This window comes from Bufo gargarizans, chromosome 3 (genome assembly GCF_014858855.1).
Source record: "Bufo gargarizans isolate SCDJY-AF-19 chromosome 3, ASM1485885v1, whole genome shotgun sequence".
Classification (NCBI taxonomy): domain Eukaryota; kingdom Metazoa; phylum Chordata; class Amphibia; order Anura; family Bufonidae; genus Bufo; species Bufo gargarizans.
In genome coordinates, this window is record NC_058082.1 from 245,179,906 (window position 1) to 245,191,941 (window position 12,036).

The 12,036-nt window shown below is 42.8% G+C and overlaps 1 protein-coding gene across 1 annotated transcript in view; it reads left to right on the forward strand.

The window, feature by feature from the left end:
- Positions 1 to 10,344, forward strand: part of PRPS2 (phosphoribosyl pyrophosphate synthetase 2) — a 58,116-nt gene extending 47,772 nt beyond the window's left edge. Inside the window, exons 3-7 of the mRNA XM_044285281.1 lie at positions 1,876 to 1,974; positions 4,373 to 4,497; positions 5,382 to 5,555; positions 5,637 to 5,796; positions 7,126 to 10,344. Of these exons, the coding sequence (XP_044141216.1) occupies positions 1,876 to 1,974; positions 4,373 to 4,497; positions 5,382 to 5,555; positions 5,637 to 5,796; positions 7,126 to 7,218 (651 nt within the window). The 3' untranslated portion in view covers positions 7,219 to 10,344. The remainder of the gene's footprint in view (positions 1 to 1,875; positions 1,975 to 4,372; positions 4,498 to 5,381; positions 5,556 to 5,636; positions 5,797 to 7,125) is intronic.
- The last annotated feature ends 1,692 nt before the right edge of the window (positions 10,345 to 12,036 follow it).

The window sequence follows — 12,036 nt, forward strand, 5'->3', positions numbered from 1 at the left end:
CACTGTGGGAATAACAGGGCTCGTATACTAAAAAGTAAACGGGGGGAAAAAAGAATGCAACACACAGTTTTAACAAGATTTAATTGGTCTATTTTATATATTGATACTTATTGTTAAAACATAACTTTTAATTAACAAGGACATATGTGAAGATAAGGCAGTTAGTCTGAATGACCTTAAGTGGTTGAATCATGGCACTCCTCCATTCAAGAACGCCCAGGTGACACGCATGCCATGTGAGCTAGCAATGCAGAGTGTATTCATTTTAGTTGAAGAGATGCTGTAAAATATCATCATTTAGCAATCCTGCAAAGCTACAATAACCCTATGTATTTTATTTATTCCATGATAATCTTTAGGCCGAATGCACACAGCCGTGTTCCGCGGCTGAGAGCGGTTCGTCGTAACATGGCCTGGATTCATGTTCAGAGCAGGAGCAAACGGCGTGTATATAGTTTTACTGTACAGCAGCGGAGGCATGAAGTGCACGGTGTCATAGCAACCAATGACGCCGTGCGCTCCTGCTCTGAACATGAATCCAGGCCGTGTTACCACGGACCGCTCACAGCCGCGTGGATTCAGCCTTATGTTGACCTCTCTAAGGGCAAAGTAAAGTAGTGACATGCACTTTGGGAGAGCGTGCATCTTGAGCTAGGGTTACATGGCGGCGTGTGTTGCGCGACAAGAATGGTACAACTACATTGCAATGTTTTTAGTAATGACAGTCAATGGTGTCGCACTGCGACACGCTGTGATTGTGACACGACAGTCACACCGGAATCCAATTTGGATTGATTTTTGAATCTGTGTCACACTGCAACACCATTGACTATCATTATAATGGCGCGCGACACATGTTGCCGTAGCCTTATTCCTTGCAGCTCACTGCCAGAGTGGGGTCAGATATGTTGTACAGCTGCAGCCCCTCCCCCACATATCATGACTTCTCCCGGACTACAGTGCATGAATAGGTAAGTGACAGGGCTTTGCAATCTGCGTCTGTCACTACCTTATGTTGCCCTTAGGGAGGTTCCCTCTAGCGTAACATTAAACCTGCTTTTGTCATGACCGGTCAGTGACTGTTACATGACCCATTGCACATAACTTGCGATTCCTGAAGCCCTGGTGATTTTGCACGTATGTGTGTCATGTTCTCAGGTTACGCTGAGAACATGACGAGGATGCATTGTTCTGGAACCTGCTCGGCTCTTGTCCTGCCGTGTTGGCACACGAGCCGCACATGCACTCCTGCCGTTTGCACACGGTTTATCGAGATGCACTTGATTTCTTTGGGCCTTAGGCCAAAGTCACTATTTTATTATTTTTTTTCCAGCCTGCCTGGTGGTGTCATTTACTGCAGCGCCTGTTGTACATTGTAGTGAATGGGATTTGTTAAAAAAAAATAATCTTTAGGCCTCATGCACACGACCATTGTTTTTGCGGCTCTGATACGGACCCATTCACTTCAATTGGGCCGCAAAAGATGCGGACAGCACTCCGTCGCTCTGTTCCCCCGCAAAGATAAATAAAACATGTCCTATTCTTGTCCATTTTGCGGACAAGAATAGGCATTTCTAGAATGGGCCTTCCGTTCCGCAAATTGCGGAAGGGGCACAGGCGGCTTCCGTTTTTGCAGATCCGCGGTTTGCGGACCGCAAAAAAAAGAACGGTCGTGTGCATGTACCCTTACAATGTGGTGAGTTTTTTATTTTTGAGCGTATTGTTATTCCTTTAGAGTATTCACATCAGCACCGCAACATAAAAACTAAATGACTGCCATCTCATTTTGCTGGTACATGTGAGTTCTTCTCTAAAATATGCTTCAGTATTTGTATATGTTATGTTGTTCATTATCGTTGTTTTTTATTTTAACAGAGCCGTGCCCCAATATCTGCGAAGCTGGTGGCAAACATGCTTTCTGTTGCTGGAGCTGATCACATTATCACCATGGATCTCCATGCCTCTCAGATACAGGTATCCAAATGTAAATAAATGTATAGGCTCTCCACTTTCTTTTCAGACATTGGGTCATTCACTTAGGCTGGGTTCACACCTGAGCGTTTTACAGCGCGTTCCTACGCGCTGTAAAACGCTCAACAAGGAGAAACCAATGATTCCCTATGGGAATGGTTCTCACCTGGGCGTTTTACAGCGCGTATGATCGCACTGTAAAACGCTCGACCCCCAAGAAGTACATGGGCTTCTTTGGGGCGTCTTGTCGCGCGTTCCCATACATAGACTTTCGGGAACGCGCGACAATGGGCGTTCACTTGTCTCTGTATGCGCGATTGCAAACGCCGGTACAATCGTGCATACAGAGCGCTCCTTTCAGAACGCTTAGGTCTGAACCCAGCGTGAAGACCAACCCTTCACACTGGTCTTGGTAAAAACCCGGCTTCACACAGTCTGCGTGCACCAGAGAAGAAATTTACTGCAGCCAGAAAACTGGCGCAAATGTTAGACGTTGGACCATGTAATGCCCAACGACACTAAGTACTTTTTGGAGTAGTGGCAGGGTGTCAGAAAAGGTAAAAAGTTGCACATTTTGTTGCAATATGGCACTCTAATCAAAATATGCAATTTTTCTACCGCTATTTTTCTGGGGACTAATGAGTAGAGCAACCTTTTGGAGCTTGGGGCTGGCACTTCATGGCCTATAGCAGTGATGGCGAACCTATGGCACGGGTGCCAGAGGCGGCACTCAGAGCTCTCTGTGGGCACCCGCACCCTGGAAAAAGTCTATGGAGTACCAATATACTCTGGACTTTACCAGCCATTCATCAGCGCTGGGCGCACTATGAACAGCGCATTGAATGTAGGCACGTCATTATACTTAAATGATAAAGTACATGGAAAATATACTATACTGGACTGGAGTATTCCGGTTACATTGCCGTGTTGGCACATTGCGATAAATAAGTGGGTTTTGGGCTGCAGTTTGGGCACCCGGTCTCTAACAGGTTCGCCATCACTGGCCTATAGTCATCCGTAGCCCTTGGTAATTACGTTAACATGAGAATCGGGTGCACAACCTGTGGCCCTTGATTCCATTTAGTGCGGCCCCCAACCATCTGGTGACGGATAGGTCTGTCTATCTTGTGGCTGCTCAAATGCATTTTTCATGTATTCTCCCATTTAGATGCGAGTCCTGGAACTGTAACTAGACATCTATAGTATATACTGTATATTTATGGCAAATTGAACGCAGTATTTCAGTTAATACCCCTTTCAATTTTATTGTCAGCCCTTAACGTTGGTTCAGTCTGACAGTGTGGCCCCTAACCAGAAAACGTTGTGCACCGCTGCTGCAGATGGACATGGCTACACAAGCGATATGGCACTGCATTTCCATAGCTTACTCTAGTCATGGTCTGTTTGCCATTAGGGAAGCAGGGATACATTTGTAAGGCCTCTTGCACACGACCGTATGGCTTTTCCAGTATTTTGTGGTCCGCAAAAAATACGGATGCCGTCCGTGTGCATTTGTTTTTCGCGGAATGGAACAGCTGACCCCTGATGGAACAGTACTATCCTTGTCTGTTATGCGGACAATAATAGGACATGTTCTATCTTTGAACGGAAAAAGAGAAACGGAAGGCATACGGAGTACATTCAGTTTTTTTTTTTTTTTTTTTGTGTGTGGACCCATTGGGGAAATCACACGCCGTTCAGTGTGCGGCGCAGGCACGGTGAGGCAGTCACTCACTGCGCCGAATACGGGATGGCACAGGCGTGAGATTTACATGGCAGACGGGGCCGGCAGTAGGAGACCACCGCTGCCTGGTCCTGTCAATCTAGTGTAGCAGGGCGTGGCCAGAGGTGGGAGAACGGAGCTTCTAGGAGCAGTTCTTTTTCTTATGTTGCTAACTGAATCAAAATTTTGGTATTGTGACAACTGTACTTCCTGCATGGTCACTAGGTTTATTGCCAATCGAGTATTTATGGGACATGCTAGTGTGCAGGATCTACAGGCCCAGCTGCAACATTTGTGGGCAAATGTGCCACAGGATACTGTATAGAACCTTTATGCCAAACCATCTTGTATCCAGGTTGCCTAGCAGGGTACTAGAGCCGCCTCCTTTGTATTGTATGGTGTTCCCCAAGAAACACATCCTGTCTTGTCAGTGAGCGTATATTATGCATTTACCCTTTCATATAGGTGGTGTGGGGGTTGGGTAATGTAATTCAATATTACTTTTCTGGATTGGGAAATGTTCAGTGTGACCAGCAGTTTTTTCTTACTATAGCAGGTGCTTGGAAAGTTTTGCTAATTCAATTTTATTTTATTTTTTTGTTACAGCTACACTCAGCAGATTTTCCTTCCAAGATATACTTTTGTAATTGTGTTTTTTTTTTTTTTTGTTTTATATAGGGTTTCTTTGACATACCTGTAGACAATCTGTATGCTGAACCTGCAGTACTCCAGTGGATTAAGGAGAACATTCCTGAATGGAAGAACAGTATCATTGTGTCTCCTGATGCTGGCGGTGCCAAGAGGTACTACGATTATCCCGGGATAGAAAATTAGAAAGAGACTGTTTAATAAGAGATTTTATTTAAAGGGAACCTGTCATCAACTTTATGCTGACCTCACTTAGGCCATCATAAGATAGTGACAGAAATGCTGATTTCAGCAATGTTGCTCATGAGCTAAAAGTAAGTGGTTGCTGAGAACCAGCATCATAATCATTACAGCCCAGGCCCTGAAAAGTCAGATCTACCTGAGAAGAGTCCTGGTTTTTCATAATCCCCTGCACTGTCACCCATCTGCTGCTGATTGTCAGTTGTCTCCTAGAGAGAAAGGGAGAAAACTAGATGGAAGACTGTCAGTCATCAGCAGGTGGGCAGGGGGGAGCAGGAATTCATGAATAACCATGACTCTTCTCAGGTGGCCGGGACTCTTTTCCAGGCCCAGACTGTAATGATTGTGATGTTGGTTCTCTGCAACCACTTTTAACTTATAAATTACAGACCGCTGAAATCAACTCGCCTGTCTCTACTTTATAGTGCTGTTAGTATGGGCAGCATAACGTTGATGACAGGTTCCCTTTAAAGGGATTGCAAACCAACTAATGGGTCATACTAGGCAAAACCATGAAAGGTACAGGTGGTACAGAAGAAAATTGTAGCGTCTTTGTTGCTCGCCTTTGTTTTATGTTTAAATATCACTATCCACTAGAGGGCACCAGTTTCCTTCTGTACTTCTTTACACTGTCTTCATATTGTTATACGTAGTTTGAAAGAAGACATGCGTCCTTTCAGCCTGTTATCCTGCAGAGTTCATCTGTGAGAAGATGTTTAGTGGCTTATCTGTTCATTTTCATATTATTTAAGTTAATTTATATTTTAATCTTAACAACATTGTCTTTATCGGTTTGCAGAGTGACTTCGATTGCGGACCGACTTAATGTTGAATTTGCACTAATCCATAAAGAACGGAAGAAAGCCAATGAGGTCGACAGAATGGTGTTGGTTGGAGATGTAAAAGACCGCATTGCTATTCTCGTGGACGATATGGCTGACACATGTGGCACTGTATGCCATGCTGCCGACAAGTGAGTCTTGGTACATTGTAAGGCACACACCTTTATAAAATATGATATCGTGTGGTAACATGTGTTTTTCCCTTTTAAAAGGTTACTCTCTGCTGGCGCCATAAAAGTTTATGCAATTTTAACACATGGTATTTTTTCTGGACCTGCAATTTCACGGATCAATAATGCAGCGTTTGAAGCTGTAGTCGTAACTAACACAATCCCACAAGAAGATAAAATGAAGCACTGCTCAAAGATCCAGGTACTAAAACAAAGTCAAATTATTCAGCAAATTGATCACTCCCACCAAAGACAGGGTTGTCGGTAGCGGGATTTCTCACACTAATTACATGAAGTGTCTCTTCACTTGGATATGAAAACTTGTAGCTTTCTGTTGTCACTGGCACCACAGAAGACTCAATCCTTTTGGTAGCAATAATGAATACTGTTGAATTCATGCTTTTTGTGTACTTTTTGTAGCTTGCGCCATCTCCTAGCTGTGGACCACCAGACAAATTAGTTGACCTTAAATCTAGTCCATTTACTTTATTCAAATGTTTACATGGGTCTTTACCATGTCATTCCTGAGGTCCTCGTACAATGGGGTTAGCTAATTCTAACTAAGGCTACCTGTAAACGGTGCAGCTTGCACTCAGATTTTTCACAAGTATTTTCATGCAGAAAAACGACAGGCTAATACAGTACCAGCCAAGTGAGTGAAATGTGACAAATCTCATGTACACTTTGCATATCTTTTCCATGTGGAAACTGCCATACAGGTTATAAAATCCGCATCAATTGTTCGTCAGTCTGAAATTATTGCAAGTCCGTGCAGTAAGTCTGTTTGAAAACCTGTGTGCGGGTAGCCTAAGTCCGCATTCACATCTCCGTTAAAGTGAATATCCGAGACTAAAAAATGTCCCCCATATGTCCAGGCACGCTCACACTGAACCTACTTACCTGGCTCCCCGCACCGCTCCTAGTCCCCGCACCATCGCAGCTGCTTCTCCCTGTGCGTGGATGAAAACATCTGCTGTCCTTTTTTTTTTTTTTTTTTTTTTAGGGCAGACGGGTGACAAGCCTCCCAAGCATCGCAGGTGATTCTAGGGAGGCTAGTCTCCGCCTGCCATTGGCTGCTAAGCACCCACTCCCACCCGACACCGGATGTTTTCATCTACACACTGGGATAAGCGGCGGCGCAGGGAGCCATGTAAGTGGATTCAGGCATATGGGGGACATTTTTTTAGTCTGATAACCCCTTTAAAGTGATAAGCGGCCAGAACAGCCTGCTGGAGCTCCTAACGGAGATGTAAACGAGGCCTAAAAGTATTTTAGTTTACCTAGAAGGTAGTGCTTGTAACCAGCTGCCTAAATGATAAGGGAGCAAGGTCAGTTGTGTCTGGGTCATACAGGAGCATGCCGGCTGCAACATGAAAGCTACTTGGAGAGTTTTCTTTACACTATTATACTTTCCTAAATTACACAAGTGTCATAGAGCCAGTTTTGCCACTAAATGTCCAATTTCAGCCAGTAACTATTTCAAATCTTAACATGAACTATGTGAACTTTGCTTTTTCTTTTCCTTTGTCAGGTCATCGACATATCCATGATTTTAGCGGAGGCGATTAGGAGGACGCATAACGGTGAATCTGTGTCATACCTCTTCAGCCATGTCCCATTATAAAAGATGTATTTCTTGCATGCAACAATCTTCATTTTTTTTTTTTTTTTTTACGCAGATTTAACCAAAAGCCAGACAATAAAATGCCTGTTAGCATTTCAAAGAAACTGTACCTTTCCCCCATCCTTAGAAGTGTGCGGATTAGACAATAGTATTTTGAATGCTTTCTCCCTATGGCAGTGTGGAAGGCAATCCTCGGGTTCAAACTGGTCATACCTTTTCTGATTTATATTTAATAAAACCTTTTGTGGATGTTTTTGGGTACATTTTATGGCTGTGTACTTGCACAAGATGATTTTCCAGTGAATATTGCCGGCTAGTTTTGACACTTTGAATGTTACCTTTTCCAGTGAAAAGTTTTGGGGATTTAGGGTTATCTGGGAACAGTAAGGGTATATTATACTTTATGCAGTTATTAGCAGATATCTAGTAACTAGATTGTCTTTACAAGACTGGGGTAGTTTTATAGTCTAGTACTACTGTTAAACTTTAAGTGCTAAATTCATACTAATAAAAATCAGCTTGTGGAGTAAGTAGGAGAGATTATTTAAGATGGCGTTTTAATTACCTGCATTTCAAATCGCTTTCATGGGAAACTGTTTGGGGCTCCACTGCAAAATATGGTCTTATATACAGGTTTAATATCCCCCTACGTGGAAAGAAGTTGCGCGAAACCTTGTTAACATCATAGAAAATGTGACCATATTGGCTTAAAAATCTAGGCATATTTCTTGGTGTAAAGCTGAGGTACACAACCTGCAGCCCTGAGACTTTGTATATGGTCCCAAATGATCTCTGGCTCCCCCATATTTAGGACTTTTGTTCAGAACGCTAGAAAGTAAGTGGTGAGGTGGCTAGGTCGGAGTGCAGCTCTCTTCACTGTAGTTTATAAGAGTTGCCAAAAGCTTGGATGTTCCATAAACTACAATGAAAATGGCTGCGCTTGTCGTAACCACTTCAATGACTCCTCTGTAGAGTTCCAAACGGAGAAGCCCTTTCACCCAAAAATGTGAAGTCCCAGAAGTTGGCCACTTCTGCCAGAAATCTTTGGCCTTGTTGATATGCTATAAATGTCTTGGAGGAATACAGTTATCGTTTAATGCTGCCCTTGGGAATAGTAAAATCTTAGTGTGGGCCTCGGACAAGAGAAGGTTGTGCAGCAGTGGCGTAAAGGCTCTTACATTTGGCTACTTATTAGAAATATTCTGATATTCTTCTATGGGTAATCTATGTCCCTGAGATCCTCAGTTGCTAGAACTACTACTCTTAGGAGCTCTGTGGTAATCCTTAAAAGGAGGAAAGAGTCTCTCACCATGAAATTGACTGATACGGCAAGCACAATGCCTTGTAGGGTTAATTCAGCTGAATGTAATGATACCTTTTAGTGATCCATTGCGTAATTCTGAACAAAAAATACTTTTCATTCATATGCAAATGAGCAGGTAAGTGCACCAAGGGTGGGCCCAAGCCACTCTGTGCACCCTTGCTCCTACTGTTTCCTGTGCTAGACTCTCCCTCTCCTTGATTGACAGGGCCAAGTAAGAGGGCCTATGCAAGAACCTGGTGCTGCTTATCGAGGAGAATGAGGGACTGGCAGAAAAAGCAGGGGTGCACAAAATTGCTTGGGCCTGCCCTTAGTGCACTTAACTACACTCTCTTGCATGTGGATTAAATGTACTTTTTTTTTCTCCAGAATGAAGCAGTGGATAGCTAAGTGAAAGTTACCATTACTTCTGCTGAATTAGCTCCAGAAGGTACTGAATTTCTTGATGACAGAGTCCTTTTTTAATATGCTGAAGTGCAGGATCAGAAGTAAGTTTGACCTTCGATTGTAATGGTAGGTCAGTTTGAACACTCTAGCATTTTAGTCTACATCTTCTCAACTATGCCGGTAAGAAAAAGCAATAGAAATCTCTGCCCTTGTCTGCCCTCCCCTTCAAGAAGAAGTTTGACTGAATGACTGAATACGGTGGTGGAGGGGGTAGAACTGCCATTGCACACAAACCCTTAGGCCCCTTGCAGACTAGCGTTCCTCCCACAGCGAGTTCACAACGCAGCTTTCGGCCTGACCTCCCGGCACTGCCGGGGGTCACATAGCATTATATTTATTTATGATGCTATGTAACAACCCTTACAGTTCTGAAATGTATTGGATAATACTGGCATAATGCTGCCAGAACTGTAAGGGTTACATAGCATCATAAAGCAATATAATGCTATGTGAATCCCGTCAGTGCTGGGAGGTCAGGCCGGGTGCTGCGATGCAGACTCGCTGCGGGAGGAACGCTCGTCTGCAAGGGGCCTTAGGTGTATTATAACATGGATAAGTGTAAGTTAAACTCCCTCTCTTTCAATTTCTTTCTTTTTCTTTCTTAGTGGAAATGGCCTTTTAAGTTTTAACAAAGCTGATGTACACCTTCCTCCTATTACACCTTTTTGTCAATGCTGTTATGATTTTTATATTTAATATCTTCTGTTCACAAGCTGAACTATTGAAAATGGGATGCCCAGCTGTTTGATGCAATATATACCGATTTTCACTAAACGGCAGTAAAGGTTCCCGCAAATATCACCAAAAATATGCACAATGACCAAATGGGCAAAATGGTCCTCTCTACCGCCAACAAACTATTAGAAATCGGACCTGTTCCTTGTTTGGTGTGAAATATTGCAGGCAATATCAGAACAGGGTTGCCATGTGTCTGGTGTAGATCGTTAATGTTTGCTGCATGGTTACCATATATTGTCGAAATACATACACCTAAAATGTTTTCCTTATTGACCCTTCTGCTGCTGATTTTGCTTATTTAAGAAAAAGCTATATTTTCCTCAAATGAGTTGCATTTGTACATGAAAGTTACAATTTGACTATAATGCTGTGTATTGACAATGCATCTGACATGTCATGGCAGAATCCTTCTGAAGGTGAGCTGTAATCTTTTCATTGCTCATAAGACTGAATATGTATTGTATCAAAGCAGAATTAAGTCAGAGCTGCACCGTGCATTACTTCTTGTTCTCTTAATGTTTGTGGGTTTATTTTTATTTTTTCCATCTGAGTCTATTTTGCAATTCAGTTCAGAATAATATTTTTGCTTAAATATCAATAAATTGTACCTTGTATGTTGACCTATTTATCTTATTGTGCTCTTTAAGCTTTTCTAATTGCCTTTTTAATTCTGGTATATTTAATGGCTTGCATATTGTTTACAATATTGTTACTACCAATAAAAAAGATTTAGGGGGTCATTTATCAATCTGAAGTATGCCTAAATTAGGCATGTTTCAGGCATGGATTGTTGCGCCACAATCTGCGACTTCTCCTGGCCAGGTCTAAAAAAAATTTGCCTTTGACTCCCAGTTCTGCCTGATGATCACTTGACTGAACAGTGCAGAGGGAACACATCAGTAATTTCTAAAAACTCCCTGCTTGTTTCTACAGTGCAGACAAACTTTAAAGGATAACTGTCCTAGTTTCATAAAAAAATCTATTTTAGCATATGTTACTGCTGCAGCAGCATTATGCATAAAGCAGTCTAGTTTCTTCACATACCACTGTTTTCCTTGAGTTTTACACTTAGTTACGACTGTTTTGAATCCTACATTATAAGGATCTTCTCAAGATGGCTCCACTGCCAGTTCTGAGGCCAAAACTGCTTTCCCTCACTTCCCATACACACTTGCTGTAGCCAGCATCTTTCTGCCAACCAATCAGATTAGATTACTGAGAGATACGCCTCCTCACTCTGAAGCCTAATGCAGGCATGCAGTGTGAAGGACCGCCCCTCCGTCTTCCTAGCCGGAGACAGAGCAGCCATAGCAACGGTCTTTTAAGGGAGCAGTGGAAAGGTCCAGGAGACATTAAAGTGGTTCTGCACTTTGTTAAAACTGATCTATCCTCTGGATAGATCATCAGCATCTGATCGGTGGGGGTCCAACATCCGGGACCCCTGCCGATCAGCTGTTTGAGATTGGCAGGGTCCCGGGTGTCTGTCCCCTGCCGATCAGATGCTGACGATCTAAACTGCAGAAGCCCTTAAATGAAAGCTGTAATAAGGTAATTACAGATCTTTTGACAATCATTGACAGACTAACTCGGGTATAAATGCCTAGCTCTAATAAACTAGCAAAAAAAAAAAATACAAATAAAATTTATCCTTTTAAGCAGCCATTTTGTCCAGATAACTGGCATGTTCGATCCAAGAGGCCAGGGCAACTGCAAACACTGACCCCCATGGCAGAAGGAAGAATAATTTGTCTGCTCTTAGCTGATTGGGCAACCCCTTTAAAGGGGGATTTAAAAAAAAGCTCTTTCTTTTATACACCTGAACCTCCAAGGTACCCAGAGAGGCTTTTCTTTTCATCTCTGGAGCCCAGTAAACCCCCCCCCCCCCCGCAATGCCCAGCTCGCCTTAATTTGAAGCTCCGCTACGTCATTAACCTTCCAGATACGCCCCGTTATTCTTCATGTCGGCTGCCTGCGCGATCATAAAGCTACTGAGGCACCTTAGAGGTCCATTTGCATAACAGAAAGCTTTTTTTTTTTTTTTATCAAAATGAAGTAAGACCACTGCAGTAAATAAGGTAGTTTATTGCACATGGCAATGGTGACCGCTTAACATGATTAAACCAGGTGACAGATTCCCTTTAATGCACCAGTGATGAACTGGGAGCTGAGCAAGCCCTTTCAGATATAAACCTCACTTTAGTTCCATCAGCAGTTATGTTTTTGGTTTCTCCTTGGTATGTATTTCTGCAAATAAAATTTCTTCAACAAATCTGCCTAGTGTGAATTTACCAGTATGGTTATGTCTCTCCAGG